The sequence below is a fragment of the Olea europaea genome, unplaced genomic scaffold (assembly GCF_002742605.1).
Source record: "Olea europaea var. sylvestris unplaced genomic scaffold, O_europaea_v1 scaffold716, whole genome shotgun sequence".
NCBI lineage: Eukaryota > Viridiplantae > Streptophyta > Magnoliopsida > Lamiales > Oleaceae > Olea > Olea europaea.
In genome coordinates, this window is record NW_019265559.1 from 493,709 (window position 1) to 519,062 (window position 25,354).

At 37.6% G+C, this 25,354-nt stretch overlaps 1 protein-coding gene across 2 annotated transcripts; it reads left to right on the top strand.

The window, feature by feature from the left end:
* The first annotated feature begins 3,833 nt into the window (after positions 1-3,833).
* Positions 3,834-9,562, top strand: LOC111390802 (kinesin-like protein KIN-10C). 2 transcript variants are annotated; one of them, XM_023015917.1, is made up of 18 exons: positions 3,834-4,293; positions 4,823-4,988; positions 5,076-5,276; positions 5,408-5,594; positions 5,692-5,897; positions 6,014-6,249; positions 6,341-6,380; positions 6,716-6,805; positions 6,920-6,967; positions 7,075-7,122; positions 7,195-7,248; positions 7,555-7,600; positions 7,677-7,930; positions 8,010-8,056; positions 8,691-8,712; positions 8,792-8,860; positions 9,178-9,216; positions 9,346-9,562. In XM_023015917.1, exons 1-18 carry the CDS (start codon positions 4,079-4,081, stop codon positions 9,388-9,390), a joined length of 2,013 nt encoding a protein of 670 aa, XP_022871685.1. In that variant the 5' UTR covers positions 3,834-4,078; the 3' UTR covers positions 9,391-9,562. The 2 variants fall into 2 exon arrangements, with proteins under 2 accessions (XP_022871685.1, XP_022871686.1); XM_023015918.1 differs by lacking the exon at positions 6,920-6,967.
* Positions 9,563-25,354: the final 15,792 nt, after the last annotated feature.

The following is a 25,354-nucleotide window of genomic DNA, read 5'->3' on the forward strand; positions in this document are numbered from 1 at the left end:
TGGTAATTATACCACTAGTGAAATCTGATTCAAGTAACTGCCACAAAATTGAGGCAATTATTTGAAGTAGCAAAGTGAAAATTTTGGTATTTATAACACCAACAAAATTTGATTGTTTCAAAGTTATCAGTCTATTGACACCACAAATTAGAAGCTATCAAGTCCAAGATGACCCAGCTGCGTCAGGGAAAAGAATAGAATAATGATCTGACTACTTCATGCATGCTCCACTTGGCTCGGAGATCACAAATAGGAAGTTGTCCGCATTGTGTATCAGAAGATCGAACAAAAAAAGAATCTACGGAGAATTCGCTAGAGCAAATAACTTCAATTCTCACCGTAGAAATCTAATTAATTGAAATTCGTAAGACAGTTGAAATCACAAATTGGAAGTCGTCGGCACTTTGTATCAGAATTTTTGAAGATAATTATCATAAACTAAGGTGGGAGAAATCAATGGCTTGTGACCAATTCTCTTGAATCTGTGGCCTATGAATATTGATTTGTTACCTATGCAATATAATCTATGACTTGTAAACTCTTACTCGTGGCATGCAACATAAGAACTGATTTGTACACTTGAATCTGTGACATATTATCACTGTACAATGACATGTGACATATGATGCAAGACTTATTGATATTGATATATGATCTATACAATATGACCTATAACCTATAATATGCAAACATGATCAATGAGTAATTCTATTTGATATGTGACATGTAGACATTTATTTGTGAACAATGCATAATATGATCTATGCCATGTAAACACTGATGTGTTACCTATTACATATGATCTGTGACTTGTTGACGTTGATCTGTGACCTATACAATGTGACTCGTGAACTATGATCTGTGACCAATTTTGTTTGATTTGTGACCTATGCACCATGACTTATAAATTGGTACTTGTGCCCTAAGACATGTAAAAAGTACCTATTGAACATTGACAACTAAATTATGACCTGTAACAAAGGACCTATGATCTACGCAAATGAGTATGCGACCAATAGCATTTAATAATTCAAATAACTTATCTATACCAATAAAAATCATCCCAAAACCTCACCACCACCACATTTGTAGAACACCACAACCTTACAACTACCACCATTTGCAGAATACTAACAACCAATAAAATTCATCTCAAAACATCGACTATGTAGCGTATCTAAAAATCACCTCAAAAACCACCACAAAACTACTCATTCCCCCTCCCACCAACCCCATCACTCATAAATTTAAAAATAACAAAAAATCATCCCCTCGGGGCATTGCCTAGGAATTAGACTTCTTGTAGGCGCAGTGTACATGTAACTCTTATTTCCTGTCATACAGGAACACATCCCGCAATTTACCTCTCTTATAAAGCTCTAGGGGCGGGTCGTGGGGGCAACCCCAACTTTTTTTTTTTTTTTTTAAATAACAAAAAATCAAGTGAATGCAAAAAGGTCACTGCTCTAAGACAAAACCGCCATTCTGTAAAACATAATTTTTATATTAATTTAATTATTAAACCCCACCAAGTAAATAGTATTGACCGATTCACCCTCTAATAATTACTGCATAACAAAGCCTTGAACATCAAATGGAAAATACAGATAAAAACAGTAATCATAAAGTTACAGAGAGAAACTAAGATGATTTTTTTTATTTTGGATTATCATAGGATTTTGGAACGACTTTAGTTCAGGGGTCAAGAAAAAGTCATCGCTAACGAAGAAATCGATAAAAGTATCAATGACGGAGGAGAGAAGTGAACGAAGAATTTGACAACTAATTTGGTATTCCATTGTTTTCGTTATCAGAATAAAGAGTATGAGAGGAATGGGTAGAGAAGATAAGAGTGATTAAGAAGTAGAAGATATGACAGAGAGAGAAGAGATAGTCGATATTAATTTATAATATTATTTTTAATATTAAATGTAAAATTATCATATGATTTTTGTATAAACAAATTTTAAATATATATTTTTTAATTGTAATCTTTAAAAATTTGTGACAATGTAATTTCCACTAAACTTTAACTGGCTGGACTGAAAGTTTAAAAGCCTAGAAAGAAGTTTGGCCCAATATATCGAGCTATTTGAAGTTTTGTCCAAAGGGTTATTCTTCTTGGCCCTGTCCATATAACATAACTCTTGTCCAAGTATAATCCTTTTTAAGAACAAATTACTCGCTAGCACAACAAAACGATTTTTCTCCTTAAATGATTTATAATAGTAAGTAATTTTTTTTTGAAGCCACTAAAAGGATGACCATTCAATCATTAAGGGTCCGTTTGATTGCAAAAATGAAATTTGAATGGAAAGAAAACGTATTTTAGGGAACTGAATTGCTTAAAAATTATTTTTATGGGAATTGCAAATTATTGCATTTGATTGGTAAAAGTTTCCACATGGAAAATGTTGAAATAAAAGTGTTTTTTTGTGTCCGTTTAGCTTTTTTTACATGAAATTTGTCAATTAAAATGATAGAATTTACTGGTATTGGAATTGAAATTTGTTTCCATTATAAAAAATAATAAAAAAAAATCAAGAAAATTATCTATCTTTTAACATTCTTTTGGCTTTGTTTTACATGAAAATTATCAATTAAAGGAAAGTATTTTTTTTACAATAATTCTTAAAATTTGTTTTCATGCAATGTGTGTGTATATATATAATAATAATAAAATCGAAAAAAAAATTAAAAAGTGCTACAGTAATCGAAAATTCAAATTCTTACCATTTTGGTGAGAATTGGAATTCCTTGAATTGATGGAAAATGCTGACATGGCAAAAAGGTGGAAATTTCAATTCTAGGTAAAATTTTGGACAATCAAACTGCTAAAAGTTGAAAAATGGAATCCAAATTTCATTTTCTATGGAAAAAATGGTGGAATTAAACACTACCTAAGAAAAAAATATACCTATTCTTCGCAAATGTCATCTCTTAATAAACCCCTTCATCCCTTCTAACACATCTTTAGTAGCAAGAAATGAATTCTTAACTACTAAAGTTGCACAAAAGCCCCCATTTGATAATCATTACTGGGCAAAAATATTGTTTTGAATAGTGATTTATAAAAGAATGCATAGTTAAAAAGTAAGAAAAAATTTTAAATTTATGTATAAAAGATTTTGTTAAGTAAATGTATGATTAAAAATGAGTATGTAAAAAAAGAGTTTTTAAATAATAGTTGTCAAACATGGGCTTGGTCTAAAAGTAATGGAGCTTACTTCGAAATAAGAATGGGTAATTAGATGGACTTGACATGAAAAAATTGCATCAAATGTTTTCAATATAGTGCATGTTTGGTACAATTTTTTAATCGTTATTTTACTATTCAAATCGTCATTTTTTACTTCTTCTCCCATAAGTAAGACTTATTTTTCTCTCCAACGATCAAAAAATCAATTATCAAAATTACTACCGAACAAGCCCATAATTGTGTAAGTAGCAAACTTGTCACAAAACATAAAAATCAAAACATAAGTTAGTTAATCAAATTAGAGTTATAACTTTACTATCCGCTTTCAACAATGGAAAACGATCTAAATTACTATTATGTCTTCACTTTTTGCGTGACCTTAGCTCCATTAAATAAGCACGCCATGAGAACCAAATGAGATTTGGATGATTTACATGACGGGATCAACTTCCTTCACCATTATAACTATTGAGTACACCTTTGTATTCAGACTATAAGTTGAGGACTATTTGTGCAATTTTTCTGAGTCAGTATACTCTGACGGTCACAAGCTTATCTTGTACGCTACAAGGGCCATACAACGATGAACTGACGAAAATACCCTCGTTTTTAAATTTAGGAGCGTTGGAGCGGAGTCAGAGAGGTTCCAAACCAGAGTTTGAAAATTTTAACGGCTATATTCAACCTGCTCCTTTGGTACACCAACTCTGCTGTATCAATTAGAATTATAGTGACAAATTTTCAAATATACAATTAAATTTCTGGAATCAAATTCTTGTTACTTCGTAGAGGCCGATTATTTCACGTTCTTGCCTGTTTGTCGATTGCTTTGAGGTTTGGCGGTGCAAATTAAACCTATTAGTCCTTTGTTATTTTTCAATGGCCTCAGTAATGGCAGACCCAGATCCTGTAAAAGTTAGCAAGGGCTCAATTCCGTCGACAAAAGTCAGAATAATTGGGAAAATCAAGGGTTTCACAGACCAGGAATCTCAATCTCTGAACCAAGATTCGAAAAAATGGATCACTGTTAAGAAATCGCAAGAAAACGATTCCTCTAGTAAAGTTATGGTTTCTTTTGAATCTCAATCAACCAGGTAAGTTTCTTTTCCATATCATCAGTAGCCGGTAGGTTTGATTCTACTTCTACACCTGGTTTTATTTTTCATTGTCATGTAATATCAAGATTTTCTCTGGAAATATTAATTTGCCTCATTTTTTTCAACCCAGAAATTGAATTAACGTTGGTGATTTTTGCATAATTGTCCTTCGTGCATATCAATTTTGTGCTCGAGCAAAGAATCCTTGAATCACTGTTTTGACCTTCTGGTATTGAATTCTTTTGGTAATTTCTATTTAAGGGTGTTTTTCTTTTATTCTAACTTCTAGAGAAGAATTAGAGATTTGGTGTTTGATATGATTAGTTCTGAAATTTTGCACCATTCGTGACTGGGAAATTATTTTTTTATCCGGATAATTCACGGACTAATAATTATATTCTAGCTTGTGTTCTTATGCAATTTAACTGGGCATCTAGAATGTTTAGGAAAAGAAACTTTGATCTTAAGACGTTTCAGTTTCATAGTTCTGGATGGACCTAATTTTATTTTTCTTGTCATGTATTAGCCGCAAGGATCCCTACGAACTGGACTATTGCTATGAGCAAGATGAAGATATTGACCTGATATATTTGAGAGAAATACGGCCCATGGTTTTAGAGGTCTTGGATGGTGGAAATGCATCTGTCATTGCTCTTGGGGCAAGAGGAAGTGGGAAAACTTGCACAATCCAGGTGCTTTTTTATACCTCTTTTTCATTTTCTTCTTTTATAACTGGAGAGAACATTGTATTCTTATTTTGTTGTTTGGATCCATTGAAGGGCTCTCAAGGAAAGCCAGGTTTAGCAGTAATGGCAATGTCTGAAATTCTTTCAAAAGCAATGAAATTTGGGAAGTCAGTCTCTGTATCTCTGTACGAGGTGATACAAGAACATGCTTATGATCTTTTAGATCCTAAACATCCAGAGGTTCAAATACTAGAAGGTGCTCAGGGTAAAATCCATTTTAAAGGACTTTCTCAGGCAAGCAAATATGTTTTTCAGAAAAAATAAATAATAATAATAAAATTTAGAGTTCTCTGTAGTAGAGGACTTAGCATGTAGTTTTCTTTTATATCTGTTCATGGTACATTCTTAATGTTGTTCTCTTCTAGGTCGATGTGAAATCTATTCAAGAATTCCACAATATATACTTCAGTCGAGGTAGTTTTCAAAAGTCTGTGCAAAAGATACCAACAGAGAAAACGCGGTGCCACAAAGGCTTGATGATACACGTATCATCTGAAGATGACAATCTGAAAGCCAAGTTAACAAGCAAGATGAATTTTATTGATTTAGCAGGTTTTCAACCCGTGAAACTTTCAACAGGATTTTAGCTTGTGTTGTTACATTCATACTTCTAAAGACTTGACGTTACAATTGTTTTTTTGTGTATCAGACTATGAAGATCCTAGAAGAAATATTAAAGATGGAACCATATTTACTGAGAGTAGTAGGACTAATAAGTCACTTTATACCTTATTGAACGTTGTCTATGCCCTTAATGCCAATGAGAAACGTGTGCCATATCGAGAAAGCAAGCTAACTCGAATATTACAAGACTCCCTTGGTGGCACAAGTCATGCAATGATGCTTATGTGCTTGGTACATGTTTTATGCTTTATAAGTTTCATGTTACTGTTTTGTCTCTATGTTCCTAGATTCTGAAATTATTAACTTTGATGGATCTTTTTAATTCTTTTCATCCCTATTCAATGCAGAACCCTTCCTTTTGCCAAGACACTGTTTGCGCAATAAGTTTAGTTTCTCTGTCACGCCGAAATACCAAGCAAGTTTCGATAGACTCCACAAACAGAAGTCGAAGTTCAGCCAAAGTGAAGATGCCTTTGTCAATAAAGAGTGGGAAGACACCATCTACTTCCTTGACCATGAAAAAACAGATTGCCTCCAGTATGCTCTCGTCGACAAAGGAGAACAGTAGCATCTTGAGAGGAAGGTAAAACTATTTTCATCTCATATTCGAATCTAAGTTAAAGCCTGTTCAAAATTGCATTTTACTAATTCTCTCTCTTTTTACTCTACTGAAGGAAACTCTTTGATGAAGAAAAATCAAACAATTCTAAGCAGGTATTGTTTATTAATTTCTGCAATCCACTGAGTAATCAGGTTCTTATAACACTTTTTCATTGCTTTTGTCTTTCGTGCATGTAGATATTACGATAGTGATTTCTAGACATCTAAGCACGGAAAACTGTACCATGTTATAAACTTTTTGACGGTTTGAATTTTGTCCAGTTTCTAAATTACTCAATTTCGCTTCCACCAAGGGGTATCAATGTTTATTAGTTCAAGCCAAACCCCTACCTAGGCACATGGGTGGTGTTCGGTTAAAATAAAAAAGACGGTTACTAAGCACTGATTCCATTTAGATATAGCTCATCTATACTTTAAAAAAAATGCAGTTGAGATCCCCACCTGAAGACATTTTAGCCAGGAAATCTAAGCTTCTCCAAGTTGTTGATTCAGAAGTTACAGCCTTTTCCTTGACACAGGTATTTCGGTTCCCTGAAAAATTCTTGCAAGGCATTTACATAAACAGATGAACATGTATTTTGAATGATACAGTCATTATCCTTAAGAATATTTTTTTGATGCTGCAAACACAGGATAAATATATTTCAGATGTTAGTTTAGCTGTAGAGCCAATAGAAAACGTAAGATTTATTGCTTTTGAAAATTACAACACCTTTAAAGGACTTGTAGCTCAATAAATGGTTCTTTCATTATACTTAAGAATATTTGTTTGATGCTGAAAAAACAGGATAAATCTATTCCAGATGTTAATTTAGCTGTGGAGCCAATGGAAATCGTAAGATTTATTGCTTCTGAAAATTACAACAGCTTCAAAGGACTTGTAGCTCAATCGATGTCTTAATTGCAGGACACTCCATTGCCAATTTCTCCAAATGATATGACTATTGTTCTTGCTGAAAAGGTAATGACATAGTTTACTTGTGAACTTTTGATTGTACTATTTACAGTATTGCTTTCAAAAGCCATTGTGTTAAGGTTTGTTAAAATGTTATTCGGAAATTTTACTTCTACATGCTAAGGCATGTTCATAAGATGGATTAGACACTATGGGACAATATTAAGAAAGAAAAAGAAGATAAAATCCTGTCAATTGTATTGTCAACATGGTGAACTGCATACCAAACACGCATCAAACCAAAAATACATTTCACTTCCATTCCAGTGAATGAAGAAAGAATGCATAATCCGTACGCTTTTGCTTTTTCAGGATGTTTCACCAAACAGCAGGAATGATAATCTAGATGTTTCTCCTGGTATTACTGCTGATGCAAAACCTATAAAAACGTTGATCTTTCTATCACTTTCCTTACACATTATGCAATGCTTCAGGTCGCTTGAGAGAGGAAAATGTACCTTTGAAGAAGAATGAAGATGGAGCCCCCTCACTTACTGAAAGACTAAGAGAAATATCAAACAATCTAAGGTCATTATCTTCATCAACACCGTCCAGGGTTAAGTTTTTAGAAAATGTGGTTACACCATGTAGCAATCATATAGATCCAAAAACCCCAGTCATGCAACGTGCTGTCGAGATATACCATAGTCCTCGGGGTACTTTCAGCAATCGCAGCTCGGGAGTGAAGGTTTGTGATACTATGCACCTTATTTCCATGCAACTCATTGTTGGTCTTGTGCTAATTAAGTATTCCTTATCCTTGGCAGCATTCTCTTGTACAAGAGTACCTTACATTTTTGAATTCTGCTAACAAGTAAGTAAATCTACCAAACCTTTTCCGAGGTTATTATTGACGCCCTTTGTTTCCTGCTTTAATACAATCACAACCTTGTAAAATTTAAAACCACCAAACCTTCATATTTGATTTTCCAACATTCATATGGTAGCAATTATAATATAATCCAATTCTACCAAATGGTCGGTTTTGGAGCCAAATGCAGACCTTGATGGTTCTTATTTGCTAGAAACGACTCATGCAGCTTCAATTTATCAAGTTGCAGATATCAAAGTTGATATATAGTTAACCGGAAAGTGTCATAAGTAAATTTCAAGAGTATTTTGATTTCAGCTGTTATTCTATACTGTTTGGAACAATATCATCATCAGTTAGGCAATATTGAACATGGAAAACATATTCGATGATAATTAGTCATGACATGAAATTCGAGCATACATACTTTTAAAGATTAATATGCCGACAATTAATGTTCTTGCAACTAAAGTTACAACAGTAAATCTTTACTTTAGTTTTGGGATGTAGGTTAAATTGCAACTGTTATTTATGCAATGTTCTGCAATGCATCTACTCAATTAACTTATTGTCATCAATTAACGTGTCGTGTTGCTCATAAACAAATTTTACTGTGTTTTTTTCCTCTAATTTACAGGGAAGAGCTGAAAGGCCTGAAAGTAAGCCAATCTTTGATTTTTTATCATTATCGTAGCATTTCTTTTGATTAGATGAAGTATCATATGATGTGTTATACAGGGCATTGGAGAGAAAAGAGCTAACTACATTCTTGAACGTCGTGAAGAAACTCCTGAACCATTCAAGCAAGTAAGAATTATATTCAAGCTACAACTTTGTTGATTAGGGCCTATAACTTGTGGATAGAAATCACTGTAAGTGCATTTTTCTCTTGAAAGGACTAAATCGTCAAAAGAAATGAAGTTTTTGCCTGAAATATTATGAGCTAGACTATAGAATGTGCTGTAAGGGGTTTGAATTTGCTTATCTAATTTTTCTTGACAAACAAACCAGCAGTCATTTCGCAACTTCTTTGAGATGAATAATCTTTTTTGTGCAATTCTGAATGCCAAGTCTCTTTAGGATTCTTGTTTAGTATTAACACGAAGAATGTTTTTACTTCACAGCTCGATGATTTGCAAGACATTGGCCTCTCAGCAAAACAGGTACTTGTTCTGTTGATCTAGTTTACCAGTATACTATTTGTCCATCTATCACCTGGTCTGGGATGGCCTGTTCTTCAAATTATTTCAATTTTATTTAGTATTTTCATTTTTTTCTGTTTTCTTATGCAGATTAAAGGAATGATGAAACAGGTCGCAGGAGAGCTTTTCAATTAGTGTACTTATGTTTGGCAACATGAAGTTGCCAATTATTTGAATTAATGATTTCACCGTTTCTTCTTCTAATGTGTCTTCTTGGCTCTTGTAATATTGCGTGGTTGGTCTACGTACTAAGTTAACGTAATTTCATGGAGCAAACTTTCAAGTAAATTTGTTACTTTTATTGTTAGTACTTTTAGTCAAATTGGTTGAGTTCGTTGCAGTTACTTGTATTTAAAAGCTTTTATCTCACCGAATTTAATTTTTATTATTTTTTTTTTATTTTTTTTTAAAGTTTCATAAATGATAATTTTATCGTTCTCACTCACTCATATTTAATAATTAATAACTAATAAAATTGTTGATGTCCATGAAATAATGAATTTTTCGAGAATGTGTGGATGTGTGACTGAAAATAAGAATGTAGAAAAAAGTTTTAAATTAAAGGCCATATTACTTTATATTTATTAAATTGTTATTTGCGATCTCCTAACAAATTATCATTCTAGATAGTTTTATGAGACATTTGCTACCAATTGAGTAGTTTGTTACTTTCTCAAGATTCTCTTAATCACCTTTCTCACGTATTTATCAGATGCATTTTCCTGTTTGTGCCACATGGTGGCCTCCTATATTGCTACACGATTAGTAAGAAAATTGCACGCTTCCCTTTAGATATCCACTTACCTTTAATGCCTTCATTTGCTTTAGGCTTGTGTTTCGCGCGGGTTAGTCGCTAACAATTAAAAAGGATCAGACGATTGTGTAAGGGACAAAACCTCTTGAAACAAAGTCCCAAAAAGGGGTGTTTTTTTATTGACGATGACTTTACAATTGGAAATGAAAAACAACGTGCATCCAAGGGGCGCAAGCACACGAATTACTGAAAGAAAAGTGTTTAAATCTAAAAACTAAGGAAATGAAAATTACATGTTCTCTGTTCGAGAGTTTTGGATTCGGTCCCTTGCTTCTATATCCTTTCTCCCTTTTATACTTCATGGACGATATCTTTGTGATCAACCGTCCTAAAAACTGCTTGATCTTCCTATAACTGCCCACTTTCTTCGTAATGGCCAACTTGTCATGAAAACTGCATTTTTTAACTGCTGCCATTACTCTTCATCGTTCAACCGCTTTCGATTGAATTCATTGAATCGTGGAACGTGATGGGGCTGCTTTAATAACTATTTTGATAACTGCACTTCTTGATAACCACGACGCTTTGTGCTTGTTAAGACTTTGGGCGACTTGAAGGTTTGGGCGAGAATAGAGTAACAGCTCTGGGTGACTGTATGACACTCCATTCGCTCAGATTATGGGCGACTTGCAAACTTGGGCGATGGCATTACCGCGTTCTTGGGCCTCCCTATTTGGGCATTCATCTTGATTTGTTTGATTAGGCTTCGTTCTTTGGGCTATCTGATTTGGGGATCCTTCAATTGGGCTTCACTCGTTGGGCTGTTCGATTTGGACTGAATTTTTACGTGTCAACAATTACCCCCCAATATGGCAGAATTAATAATAATTATTAAATTTTGTCATACTCACTTTGTGTTTCCAGTAACATTCGAAACTCCCAAGAATTTCAATCATTGTTTTCTTCTATAACTTGAAAAGGTGCATCATTTTGCAAACCCTTATAAACCCCAAACACGCCATTTCACTGCACCATTAAACCACGCCTCAAATTATTTGCGTCTCTCTCACGATTTACTATTCACTTTTGCTTCCCTGCTACGTAACCCTGAAAAGCTTCATTCATTCTCAAATGGCTGCTTCACAATCTCAAGCTAGCGACTCCTTTAGTTTTGATGACTTTCAGAAACTCTAAGTCGCCCATACATAACTCCGAGTTTTCTCGCACCCGCCGATGTTGAACGTAATGAGTTCTACTTGGGTCCTTTATTCAACAATGCAGAGGCAGTTGAACAAGTGGCGATGGGTCAGCTGTTTCCTTGCACCCAAGGCCCTCCATTTCTGAACTCTCTACCGCTAGGGCCACTTCGCGAAAGAGGTATTCGCACTTGGCCTAAATCTGATGTAGCTTTCCGTAGGTGGCATGCTCGCCTTGTGGGTCATGGTCCTATTAAGGCACTTTTTGATAGCGCTAGGATTTCTGATTTGTTAGAAATCTCCATTCGCCCCCTACTTTTGATTCAGCACTCTTTCCGATGGCTTTGAGTTTTTGGTCCCCTGAGTATAATACCTTTATTTTCCCTCTTGACCCCATGTCTATCACCTTAAGGGATGTTGGGGGCCCTGGTGAATCTACCACCTTTGGGCGATACCATTTTTCCTGGTATCTTAGTTTCTAGTGGCGCCCCAAAGTTTGGTAAAAACTACACCGATTCTTATTCAAGCCTGCAAACTATTCACAATCATTCGAGCGCTGAGCCTTCCCATACTGAGCGAATGGCCTTCCTTCTATTTTGGCTTTGTAAATACGTTTTGTGTGTGCCAAACATAAAGCCCTCCCTGAGTTATTTACCTATAGCGCACGAATTGGCGCGTGGTAGGCCTTTGAATTTATATTCTTTGTTTTTGGCTACCCTTTATAGAGGCATGGTCTCTCTTCAAACTCAATTGAAGAATAGTGCATCTCCCACTGGCAGTGGACTTCTTTGGTTCACTCAACTGTGGTTGAGATCCTATTTTCCATTGCTTGGTGCTCCATCAATCTTTCGCTCCTCTGCTAGCTGTTATGGGCTAGTCATGAGCCCTTAACTCCTGTAAATATGTCCAGAAGGGATATTTTTTCATTCTTTTATTCTTTGGATTCAATCCCTTCCTTTTTTCCTTTTCCTCCTTTTTTGACTCCAAACTATGTACATCCCCCTTCCACTATAGATAGCGCGAGCACCTCCCTGCTCATTTGGATCTAGTTTTTAACAGGGAGGGAGCTATTTCATGATATTCTAACTGGGACCAATGCCAAGGCGGGGGTAGAAATTTATGCTCCCCAATTCTTTGCTCGTCAGCTTGGTTTTGGCCAAACTTGGCCTGTTCCTCCTTGCTATTCAAGGAACTTAGTTGACCATTTTTATACCATTAATAAGTCTGAGGCAGAGGCTATAGATGCTCGTAATCTTCTTTTAACCAGCCATTTTTCATTAACCCCTTTCAACTCCAGCCACGCCATTTACCCTCTTTTTGAACAACTCTGGCCGTCGGTGAAGCGCAGATTATTTGCGACTGACGCCAATCGTGCCTTTCATTCATTAGACTAACCGAGCATTTCTTCTCCTCCTCCTATTTTGGTCACTCCTTTGTCCTTTCGGAGTCCTTCTCCTTCTTGTCGCACTAAACAGTCTGCTCGTTCATCTTCTTCTCTCCCTGCCTAGCCTACTACAGCCAAGAGTGCTCCAAGCCGCAAATGGCTAGCCTCAGCATCTCCCATTCTGGAGGATGATGTTGATGATGATGATGATGCCCCTCTTATCGTCAGGAGGAAGGTAATTAAATTGGTTTACTTACAAGTATACTTTTCCACACTTGAAACTTTTCTGTGTGCTGATGATCTTTTGAACTTCTCAGAAAAGCTCAGTCTCTCCTTCAAAGGCTTTGGCATCGACAGCTCCTGCTCTATCATCTTCTGCTGAGGCTACTTCATCCAAACCGGTTGATGAGGGGGCTACGCTTAAAGAGACATCTTCAGTCCTAGAATCCTCATCACAACCTATGGATGAGCCACCTTCTTCCCAGGGCGTCAACCCCCTAAACATCGAAGCAGAAGGTAATTTAGTTTTTTGATGTCTTACCTTTGCTTGTGCTGTTGGTCTTTGATTCGTTGGTCTTGAGTTTTGCAGATACTCCTATGAGTCCGCCTGTTGTGGCAACATCTTCTCGCTTAGATAAGGGGAAGTCCTCACGAATGGAGGAGTAGTTGGTGGCAGACTTGGTTGAGGGCATGCCATCTTCCACGATTGTTGATAAGGTAGTCTTTGCTTCTCTTCTATTTCTATTTTGTTCATTGTAGTGAGCATCTTTAATATTCGCAATTTTCTTTGCAGGATGCTGACAGGATTGTGCGTTCTATCCATGACTTGTTCGCTTCCTGGGGGCAAGTCCAAACGTCTCGCCCTGCTCCATCTGATCGTCATGCTACTTCTTCAGAGGAAGATCTGAAGTTCCTCAAGGAGTCGATATTTGAATACGTATCCTTCATGGACATGGATATTGGAAGGGTTAGTGCTGCCAGACACAAGGATAAACTTGAGCACTTTCTATTTTGTTCATTGTAGTGAGCATCTTTAATATTCGCAATTTTCTTTGCAGGATGCTGACAGGATTGTGCGTTCTATCCAAGACTTGTTCGCTTCCTGGGGGCAAGTCGAGACGTCTCGCCCTACTCCATCTGATCGTCATGCTACTTCTTCAGAGGAAGATCTGAAGTTCCTCAAGGAGTCGATATTTGAATACGTATCCTTCATGGACATGGATATTGGAAGGGCTAGTGTTGCTAGACACAAGGATAAACTTGAGCACTTGAATGCGAAGTTGGAGCAAGCACTGACGCTTCTTTCGAGTCGTAGCTGAGAAAGAGTCCTTGCGTATGGAGATTAACAAGGCTGAGGACGAGTTGAAAGAAATCTCTTCCGAGGTCACGATTGAAGACTCCTTGATGGTTAACTTGGTTGCTCAGATGAAGGAACTTCAAGCCAAAATGGACGACTGCAGGGCGAGAATGACTGCTAAAAAGCGCAACGCCTCCCAGGGAATTGAGCGAACTAAGTCCTTGGTCGAGTAGTACAAGAAGTTAGAAGTTAATGATGATGTCGCGGCTGAATCTGAGAAAGAGTCCTTGCGTATGGAGATTAACAAGGCTGAGGACGAGTTGAAAGAAATCTCTTCCGAGGTCATGGTTGAAGACTCCTTGATGGTTAACTTGGTTGCTCAGATGAAGGAACTTCAAGCCAAAATGGATGACTGCAGGGCGAGAATGACTGCTAAAAAGCGCAACGCCTCCCAGGGAATTGAGCGAACTAAGTCCTTGGTCGAGCAGTACAAGAAGTTAGAAGTTAATGATGATGTCGCGGCTGAATTGAACATCACTTCCTCTCGGCAGAACGAGGATTGGGAAAAACTTAGGGAACGAATTCGTTGGGTATGGGGTGGACTGTAATTAAGACATATGATAAATTTTTCCCTTTGTAATTTTGTTCATCATTAATGAACATTAACTTCTTGTGCATTCATTTGACGTTTTTTTTAGTCGTCAATTCTTTAAGCACTTAACTGCTTTGTGCTAAAAATCTTGTCCATTTTCTTTTGATATTTCCACCACCTTTCCCAAGACCTTGGGCTGTTTAATTTCGTTTATTAGGCAGAAATGTAGCTGTTCATATTCTGTCTCTTCATCTTCACCCCCCTATAAATGCTTCGCATTTTCCATCTTCTATCTTCATCTCTTCATTTTCTTCTTCAAAACTAATTTGCTGCCATTACTTGGCATTCTGACGATCAATCCAATCCAAAATGGACTGTTTAGTCCGTCCACCTTACTATTTACCTTGATGTCACCTTTGGTGTGAGAGGTATAGGAAATATTTTCTGGCCAACAACAAAGCTTTTACCATCAAAATTCTTCCAATCGTCTCTTTGTCCTTTACAAGGAGTCGATGATAGAAGGCAATTTTTGGGCTGCTTGCGGGCCACTTTGCTTGCTGAGAGTGCTTCTCAGCTTGCCTGCTGAGAGTGTTTCTCAGCCTCTTTGCTCGCCATTGCAGCGATGCATTTAGGAAGGTGGTGAGGCCAGTACACCCTCTTACTCAGCTATCCCACTATTGCAGCGATGCATTTAGGAAGGCGGTGTAAGGCTTACTCAGCGATCAACCGGGAGATTATCTTACTTTAGTTGTATTTTGTAGAACATCCATTATTTGTATTTTTGTATTCTTGTAATGAACGTTTGATGATAAAGGATTTCATTTGAACGTATTTCGCTCTGATCTTGTTATCTTTTAATCGTTCAAAATGTTTGATTATGTTTTTATCTGTTCACATTCCCATAAAGAAGGAACATATTTTTTCAAATATTTGCTGTTAATGAATCTCACGTGCTTGGTGCCGTCTAAATCTTCCAAGTGATACGCTCCATTGGGCAACACACTGTTTATTTTGTATGGTCCTTCCCAATTGGGCGACCACTTCCCGTACTTTGGATCCTTGCTATCCAAAGGGAGTATCGTCTTCCAAACTAGTTCACCTAGGCTGAACGACTTGGCTATGACTTTTTTATTATAAAACTTAGCCATTCTTTACTTTTGAACTTGCAATCTATCTAAAACGTCCAACTTTAATTCGTCTAAACTCAATAAATTTTAAACTAGTGATTCGACATACTCATCATCATTCAACTTATGTTGCAAGCACACTCTAATCGATTGCACGTTGATTTCCATAGGCAAAACGGCCTCCTGTCCATAAACAAGTTGGAAAGGCGTAACTTTGATACTTGACCGAGGTGATGTTCTATAAGCCCATAAGGCCTTGTTCAGACATTCGTGCCAATTTCTGGCATTTTCATCTATCATCTTTCTGATAATATTTTTTAGAATCTTATTAGAAGATTCCGCTTGTCCATTGGATTGAGCGTAGTATGGTGTGTAGTTTACTAATTTAACCCCAAACTCGCTCAAAAATTTGTTCACTTGATCCCCATTCAAAGATGTTCCGTGATCTACCATTAACGTTTGTGGAATTCCAAACCTATAAATAATGTGATCACGGATAAACTCTATAACATTCTTCTGGGTGATCTCTTTCAAAGGTACCGCCTCTACCCATTTGGTGAAATAGTCGGTTGCAACTATAACAAAAGTATGTTGCTTGGACGATGGGGGATAAATCTTCCCTATCAGATCTATCGCCCAACCCTTGAATGGTCAAGGTTTAATAATAGGTGCCATCTCTCGTGCTGGCATCCTTTGTATTGGACCATGCTTTTGGCATGCTAAAACAACTATTTGCATAATGAACGCATAGTTCTCCCATCTTTGGCCAAAAATATCCACTCCTAATAATTAACCACCTCATCCTTTGGCCAGCTTGATGAGCTCCACATATCCCTTCGTGCACTTCAGCCATGATCGTCTTGGGTTCTTGCAAACTTACACACTTTAGTAATACACCATCAGAGCGTTTCTTAAACAACTCTTCATCTATTAGTGTGTAATTCAGCAAACATAACTTCATTTTCCTACTAATCCCTCCATTAAGTTCTTTAAGGAACCCTTTAATCTCTGTTATCCAATCTACTGCATCTCTATCTAGTATGCAGTGAAGTTCAATTTTTCTCGCCCTTCTTTGAGTCGCGGGCAATATGATTCCATACTCACAAGTAGACTTCCAATTCAAGACCTTTGAGTACCCTGATGCCATTTGGGCTAACTCATTTGCCACGTCGTTATATATCCTATTAACGCATTGGAGTTCTACTTGATCGAATTCTTCTAATAATTCTTGGGTGATCTCGTATTGACTTATAATGGAATCACTTTGGCATTTAAAATCACCGATCAATTGATGGATCACCAATTGAGAAACGCCCCTAACAATAACATTTCTTACTTCCATATCTATCATTAGTTTTAGGCCTACAATCAAGGCTTCATATTCGGCTTGATTGTTGGTGCACATTCTGTCTAAAGTGCATGCGAACTTGTAGCAAATCCTTAAAAGATTAATCAATGCTACTCCTACTCCTGCACCTTTAGAAGTTTTTGATCCATCGAAATACAACACCCAAGGTTTTAACTCGAACGAATTGATTTCTAGTTCGATTTCTTCAGGCATATTAAGGCATGGATGATCGGCTAGAAAGTTAGCCAAAGCCTGATTTTTGACTGCCTTTTGAGGTATATATTGTATTTCGAATTCTGATAAAGTTAGTGTCCAAAGGCCTACCATTTGGTGTAAAATAGAGTGCGAGAACATATACTTAACTAAATTTACTTTAGAAATTAAATAAATGGTTACGGGCCGTAAATAAGCCCTTAATTTTGTACATGTGAAATACAATGCAAGACATAATTTTTCGATAGCAGAGTAATTACATTCACATTTCGTTAACCGTCTACTTAAATAGTGAATTGCCCTTTCTTCACCAAATTGGTCTTTCTGTGCGATCATTCCAGCTATTGACTCTTTTTCAGCCGATACATACACTTTCATTGGCCGTCCTTGGATTGGTGACACCAACACTGGTGGACTTGATAGATATGTCTTCAGGCTTTCAAAAGCCTTTTGATGTTCTTCTTTCCAGACGAATTCGTCCTGATTTTTCAGCTTTTAGAGCGGCGAAAAGACTTTAGTTCGCCCTGCACAGTTAGAAATAAAGCGTCTTAAAAAGTTTACTTGGCCTAAAAACCTTTGCAATTCTTTTTTGTTGCTAGGTGGTTTGGCCTCTAAAATGGCCTTCGCTTTATTTTTATCAAGTTCAATCCCTCTCTTGTGTACTAAGAAACCAAGAAAATTCCTTGCATTAACACCGAATGCACACTTCAAGGGATTCAACTTTAGCTTATATTGCCTCATTCGCTCAAACGAACATCTTAACTATTCGAAGTGGTCCTCTTCTTTAATGGATTTGACTACTATGTCATCTACATACACTTCAACAAACTTGCCTATCATATCATGAAAGATTAAATTCATTGCCCTTTGATAAGTTGCCCCTGCATTTTTTAGGCCGAAAGGCATAACCACCCATTCGAAACATCCTAGAGACCCAGGGCATCTAAAAGCAGTTTTGTGTATGTCTTCTTCAGCTATGTAAATTTGATTGTATCCTGAATACCCATCCATGAAAGAATACATGACATGTCCGGCAGTCGAATCTACTAAAGAATCCACCGTGGGCATTGGATACTCATCTTTGGGTGTAGCTAAGTTTAAATTCCCAAAGTCTATACACACCCTTAATTTACCATTCTTTTTTAGTACTGGCACGATATTCAACAACCATTCAACATATCTGGTTGTTCTTATAAAACCTGCTTTCAATAATCGCTCTATCTCTTTCTTGATTTCAGGGAGTACATTGGGAGCAAAACGTCTATGAGGCTGCCTATGAGGTTTAAAATTAGGCTTAGTTGGTAACCTATGTTCCACCAAGTCTCTATCTAAATCAGGTATTTGTTCATATTCCCAAGCAAAACAATCTTTGTACTCTTTTAGCAAAGCGATTAATTTATTACTAACCTCTTGATCGAGCATCTGGCTGATGAATGTTGGACGATCTTCTCCTTCATTGCCAATATTTACTTTGATCAGAGGGTCTTGTGCTTGAGCGTATCCAGGTTTGGCAATCCACATCACTTCGTCGTCCAATTCCCTTGTAAGTACTTCCTCTTCTAAACAGTTCACCTTGTTGACTTCTCGGCCAATGCTTTGCTCTAACTCGAATACTGCCAACTTGTCCTTCAGCGCTTTTAGGGCAGTCTCTTCCTTCGTCTTGTCATTGCATTTCTTATTGAAAGCCATCAGTCTGGCTTTGAAGGCCTGAATGTCGGCCATTTGCTTTCGTAACTCAGAATCCATTCAAGATTCCTTGATTATTCTCTTGCCAATCACTTGCTCTTTCAGGGCCACTATATTTGGCCTCATCTGTTTGAACATCTCAGTGAGTGCATCCACTGAGAACGATTCTTCGCTTTGTACGACAACTTGAGTTTCTTTCCCGTCTTGTACTACCCTGACAGGTCCATAATTTCCTTCGTACATGAACTTTTCCACCAAGTTTGCTTCTGCGACAAAAGGCCTATGATCGGCCTGTACCACCTCAACTTCGCCTTTGTCATTCCAAAAGATCAGGCATTGATGGAGCGATGAGGGTATACAGCGACTTCCGTGTATCCAATCTCTTCCTAGTAGCACGTTGTAACTAGTAGGACCGTCTATTACAAAGAAAACCGTGGTCCTAGTAGTTGTCCCTATAGTTATGTCCAATGGCATAACTCCCTTAGCCGAAGTTGGTCCTCCATTGAAGCTAGTGAGGATTACTTCTGTAGGAATCATGTCACCCTCTGTCTTTGCGAACTTCCTCATCATCCTAGATGGAATGGTGTTTATAGCTGCTCCATTGTCGACAAGCACTTTTGCCACTGGGACGCCGTTAACTAGAGCTTTAACGTATAATGGCCTCAAGTGTTTAGTCAATTTCATGGCTGGCCGTTTAAAAATAACCTTTTCGGCAGCCTCTCTTTGCACTTCCTGCTTGTTTTCTGCCGAATTATCCCCCTGTGATAAGTCGACGTGCAGTATATCACGCTGATCCTCTGTCTCCTGAAATTCCTTCCTACTTCTTTCTAATGCTTCCTCATCAGTTATCCAACCTGTTGGAGGGGGCATTATTCTTGGAGGTGACCCATACTTTTCAGAGCGAGGCACTCTCTTCTTCCTTTTGGGTGTCCCGTACAGTACGTAGAAATCGAAAGGATGCCCAGATGGTTCTCCCAACAAGTCTACTTCACGAACTCCCTCTTGATATAGTTGCTTAAACAGAGTATTGCGCAATACTCCTCTCTTTCTTCTTTCTGCTTCTAGATCGATTTCTTCTTCAATGTCTGTCATCCCATCGTCCTCCTCATCGTTGTAGGCCTCTCTAGAAGTCTGGCCTTCTTCACATACCAACACGCAAGCTTCTCCTTCGTTGTCCTCCATCTCTTCTTCCTTTTCTTTATTCTTGAATTCATTGGCCAGTAGGTAATTATTGGCCACGACAGGAGGCAACGTACCGAATTGGATAGCAAGGGACTGAACTGGATCTTCTTCATCCCTTTTGTCTCGCTCAAACCTTGACCTCCCAGAAGAGGTTTCTGGCAGTTCCTTCATTGATTCATCTGTACCGGTCTCTTTACTACCTTTGAGGACGTTTTGATTGGTTACCTCGAGTAGTTTAGGCGCTTTAGGATGTGGCACTCCCTGTTGCTGCCTCATCATCCGTCCGTAGTTTCGTTGGAAACGCCTTTGTTGTGTCCTAGTCATCTCATCGAAAGGTATTGCCATTCCTGCATTGTACTGGAATGAATGCCATACATTTGGCCGGCGAGGTTACGGCCTGAATGTTCTTCCATTCTCTGCTGGCCTGAACTGCCTCTCAAAAGGCGGTCCTCTATAGAATGATGTACCTAACCCTCTACTAGGCTGAGTGTTTGGAAAGAAGGTAGGGCGATAAGGATGCTGCCATGTCCCTGGTTTCTCTATATTTCCATTCACTTCTCTTTTACACCTTGCACACACGACGTCTTCGTCCTTTTTTGGTTCTTTCCCCTCGATTCGTTCAAAGACGCTGGGATGTGGTCTAGGATCTTCTTCTCCTTCATCTATGACCAACTTGAATTTTGGCAACTTGTTCTTAAATCCAGATGTCATCATGTTTATTCCAAGTGGCTGTGGGAAAGAATTTTCGTCCACTGCCATCTTCTTCTTATCATCAAACGTAATTCGTCTTGATTCAATGGCATCCTGCAATACATGGCGGAAAACCAAGCAATTGTTAGTCAAATGTGACCATGCATTATGCCACTTACAATATTTTTTACCCTTAATTTGTTCAGAGTTTGGCAATTTGTGCTTATCGCTCAATTTTATCTGCTTATCCCTATATAATTTATCAAATATAATTTATCAAATATAAGGTCAGCTTTGGTTATGTTGAATGAGAACGTTCTAACCTTTATGTTTCCATCTTTTATAGGCTCATCTTTGCCCGATGGTCTAGGCTTGGCCATTATAGGACAAGTATAAGTATCCCCTTTGACCAATTCAGCCAAACACATTTTGGCCTGATCGTATGATTCGTCGTCGATGGTATGAACGTCAAAATTTGGGTCTTTGTAATAAGTCCCTTTACTAGAATTTTTCATTTGTTCTTCCTCTCTTATCAGTCGCTCATACCTAATAACATTCGCACTCAACTGAAAAAGGTCAGGAAATTCCTTGTTCTGGAACTTCTTTTTTAAATCAAAGCTCAAGCAGTCCTGAGCGATTTTGACAAATTCTTTTTCGGGCAGAGGTACAAAAAATTTGCTTCTTGCTGTCTTGAACCTTTGGAGAAAACTTTCTGCCCATTCGTTTGGCATTTGACGTAGGTTCGCCAAATCAGCCAAAGTGACTTCAGACTCAGTTTTATAAAACTGAGCATGAAACAGCTGTTCCAATTGTTGCCATGTTTGAACAGAGTTCGCTGGCAAGTTGATGAACCAGGAGAAAGCTACTCCTGTTAATGAACTAGGGAAAAGTCTCATTTTAGAGTAATCGGTTACATCACCACTTTGCAATGTGAATCGCCCTATGTGTTCTAGAGTAGACACTTCTCCTAAACCGGTAAACAGTGAGAATTTTGGCACTTTGTACCCTCTAGGCCATGGATATGCTTGGTCTACCCAATCAGGATATGACTTTGATTACGTCGGCCTAATGACGGGACGCACCCCAAAAGCCATCTGATCCTGTACGATTTCCATAATCTGGTTCCTCAACATGACATTGGGATCATATGGAATTTCTACAGGCTGATTAACCGGTTGATTTGCATGAGGCCTGATATTTGGTCCTTGATTGGCAACAAAATTACCATAATTAGGGCCATTACCATTAACCTGAACATCTGTTCCCTCATTAACACGTGGGGTCTGCTATCCATTGTTTAGGACATTATCTCTTATGTTTGGATTACCCCCTAAGTAAGGCATACTACTACCATTATTCTGATTTGGCACTGTAGTACCCCCTTAGTTTGAAGTAGAGGGACCAAAAAGCGGTTCTACCCCTTGATTCGGATTTAGGACCGAGGGATTATGTCCCACAATTGTCCTAATTTGAAAGTGGTTTGTAAGAGGTATAGCCGTTTGACATATTTGGCCTACTAACCTATTCATTGTTTCGTTCAACGTCTTTAGTTGTTTGGCCATGTTGTCATAGTGTACATTCCCATTTTGTGTAAATCTTTCCATATTATGAATACTTCGAAGATTTACCTGTTCAACGACGTCTTGCGTGAGTTCTCCAAGTAATGCACGCATGGTTCAAGGACTCAACTCCGTCATTGGTTCGTAACGACTGTTATTGCTCTGTTTCTGTCCATCTGTTCGTGGAGAAGCATGCTGCTCCTCATATCATTCGATCACAGACTGGATTCCTCCCTGACTTGCTGCTTCCTTATCGGATCTCTGAGGCATATTGTTTCACATTTTGTACTTTCAACACCTAACACCACTGTCCCACTGGACGTGCCAAATTGTTTCGCGCGGGTTAGTCGCTAACAATTAAAAAGGATCAGACGATTGTGTAAGGAACAAAACCTCTTGAGACAAAGTCCCAAAAAGGGGTGTTCTTTTATTGGCGATGACTTTACAAGTGAAAATGAAAAACAACGTGCCTCCAAGGAACGCAAGCACACGAGTTACTGAAAGAAAAGTGTTTTAAGTCTAAAAATTAAGAAAATGAAAATTACATGTTCTCTGTTCGAGAGTTTTGGATTCGATCCCTTGCTTCTATGTCCTTTCTCCCTTTTATACTTCATGGACGATCTCTTTGTGATCAACCGCCCTAAAAACTGCTTGATCGTCCTATAACTGTCCACTTTTTTCGTAATAGTCAACTTGTCATGAAAACTGCATTTTTTAACTGCTGCCATTACTCTTCATCGTTCAACCGCTTTCGATTGAATTCCTTGAATCGTGGAACATGATGGGGCTGCTTTAATAACTGCTTTGATCTTGATAACCACGACGCTTTATACTTGTTAAGACTTTGGGCGACTTGAAGGTTTGGGCGAGAATAGAGTAACAGCTCTGGGGGACTGTATGACACTCCATTCGCTCAGATTCTGGGTGACTTGCAAACTTGGGCGATGGCGTTACCGCGTTTTTGGGCCTCCCTATTTGGGCCTTCATCTTGATTTGTTTGATTGGGCTTCGTTTTTTGGGCTATCTGATTTGGGGATCCTTCAATTGGGTTTCACTCCTTGGGCTGTTCGATTTGGGCTGAATTTTTATGTGTCAACAGCTTGCTAGTAGCTCAACTATCTCAAGTGCTAGGGTTCGGTTATGGGACCTCAATCCTAAAGGTTGTAAGAGCAAAACTTATTATGAATACGTACCATAGCAGTTGAAGTGATAATGATAAGATTCTTTCTTATATTTCTTGTAAGATCATTTTATGCAACGTGGACTCTCGAAGTAACATGTTATAGGTCTTTTTGCTATGTTCGAGTTGCATTAAATGTTTTTTAATTTTCTAAATAAAATTGAAACATGTTTGTAAGTCAAGTTTAAAAATAAATAATATCTATAATTAACCATTGACAAGATTAAGGCCCAAATTGGTTGGGATAAAAATTGGATTTATTTTAGAATTTGATAAAAGTTGGTAAAATATATGATTAAAAAATTGATAAAAGTTGTTGGTTTCACGAAATATCTGGTAATGAGTTTGAGAGAAAAATAACTTTTAGAAAATGAAAGCCAAATAGAGACTTAATTTAAATAATTTTTTATCAAGTGAAAATTCCAAACGAGTAAATTCTCAACACTTCATTCAATTTAATTAGGATTGTGCTAGGCCCCCCCTCAATGTGAGGAGGGTGTAATCTATTGTGTTTATGGTGTACACATGGAATAATCCATTTAATTAACATATCAAAACAAAATCCTTAATAACCTTAATCATCCAAGTCCATTTGTTACATTCAAATCTCACAATTCTTATAAATTATACGATACTTCCTTTAAGAGAATGTTTAAAAATTGTTTATAAAAAGTTTAAATTATAAATAAATAAAAATAAATTTATGAATGTCTCGAAATTTATGAATAAAAATTGACTTATTTATAAATGATTTATAAATATGAGTCAAACATGGTTTTGTTGGTTAAATATCATAATCAGTATAGCCATTCTTCTTACTGTTTTTCCACTAGCATCAAGAAAAATTTTATAATGTGAAAATTACACTAAATGTCAAGTTTTGGGTTTGTATTTACAGAAATGTCATTTTTTAAAAGGGAATACGAAATTGTCATTTTTGAAGATTTTTGGACATTTACGCCCCTCTTAAAAATTTCAATACCTTGTATATCCTTCATTAATGAGACATGACTAGATGAGAAATTTGAATACCAAATTAGCCTTTCTCTCTTCCATTATTGTTCCTCACGTTCTCTCTCTCTCCCCGTTCGGTCTCCCCATCATCTGACGGTCAGAGGAAGTCCGGCAGCTGCTGAGCACCTTCGGCGTGATTAAACGTCGATCTGCTGCCACGAAGTCGCCGACGCTGAGCCTCCACCCTCGGCGACTACTGTCACTCTAAACCCCTCTCTCTCGCTCTCTCTTTGTCTCTCTTTGTTTACTTATTTTTTACTTCCTGTTTTATTGCCATTACATTAGGCTAATTTAAGATTTTGTTTTTACAGAGTGATCTATTGAAGGTCTCTTTAATGACAAGGCCAATATGCCATTTTCATTATGTCATTTGGTAGGTGAATAATAATGACCACACTTAATAGATCACTCTGTAAAAACAAAATCTTAAATTAGCCTAATGTAATGGCAATAAAACAGGAAGTAAAAAATAAGTAAACAAAGAGAGACAAAGAGAGAGCGAGAGAGAGGGGTTTAGAGTGACAGTAGTCGCCGAGGGTGGAGGCTCAGCGTCGGCGACTTCGTGGCAGCAGATCGACGTTTAATCACGCCGAAGGTGCTCAGCAGCTGCCGGACTTCCTCTGACCGTCAGATGATGGGGAGACCGAACGGGGAGAGAGAGAGAACGTGAGGAACAATAATGGAAGAGAGAAAGGCTAATTTGGTATTCAAATTTCTCATCTAGTCATGTCTCATTAATGAAGGATATACAAGGTATTGAAATTTTTAAGAGGGGCGTAAATGTCCAAAAATCTTCAAAAATGACAATTTCGTATTCCCTTTTAAAAAATGACATTTCTGTAAATACAAACCCAAAACTTGACATTTAGTGTAATTT

Bases quoted from the DNA above. Each gene is read 5' to 3' on its own strand.
- LOC111390802 (XM_023015917.1), top strand. From the start codon at position 4,079: ATGGCCTCAGTAATGGCAGACCCAGATCCTGTAAAAGTTAGCAAGGGC. The intron at 5,595-5,691 runs GTTTTCAACCCG...TTTGTGTATCAG, and splicing joins GAATTTTATTGATTTAGCAG to ACTATGAAGATCCTAGAAGA. The intron at 7,601-7,676 runs GTATTACTGCTG...GCAATGCTTCAG, and splicing joins TAATCTAGATGTTTCTCCTG to GTCGCTTGAGAGAGGAAAAT.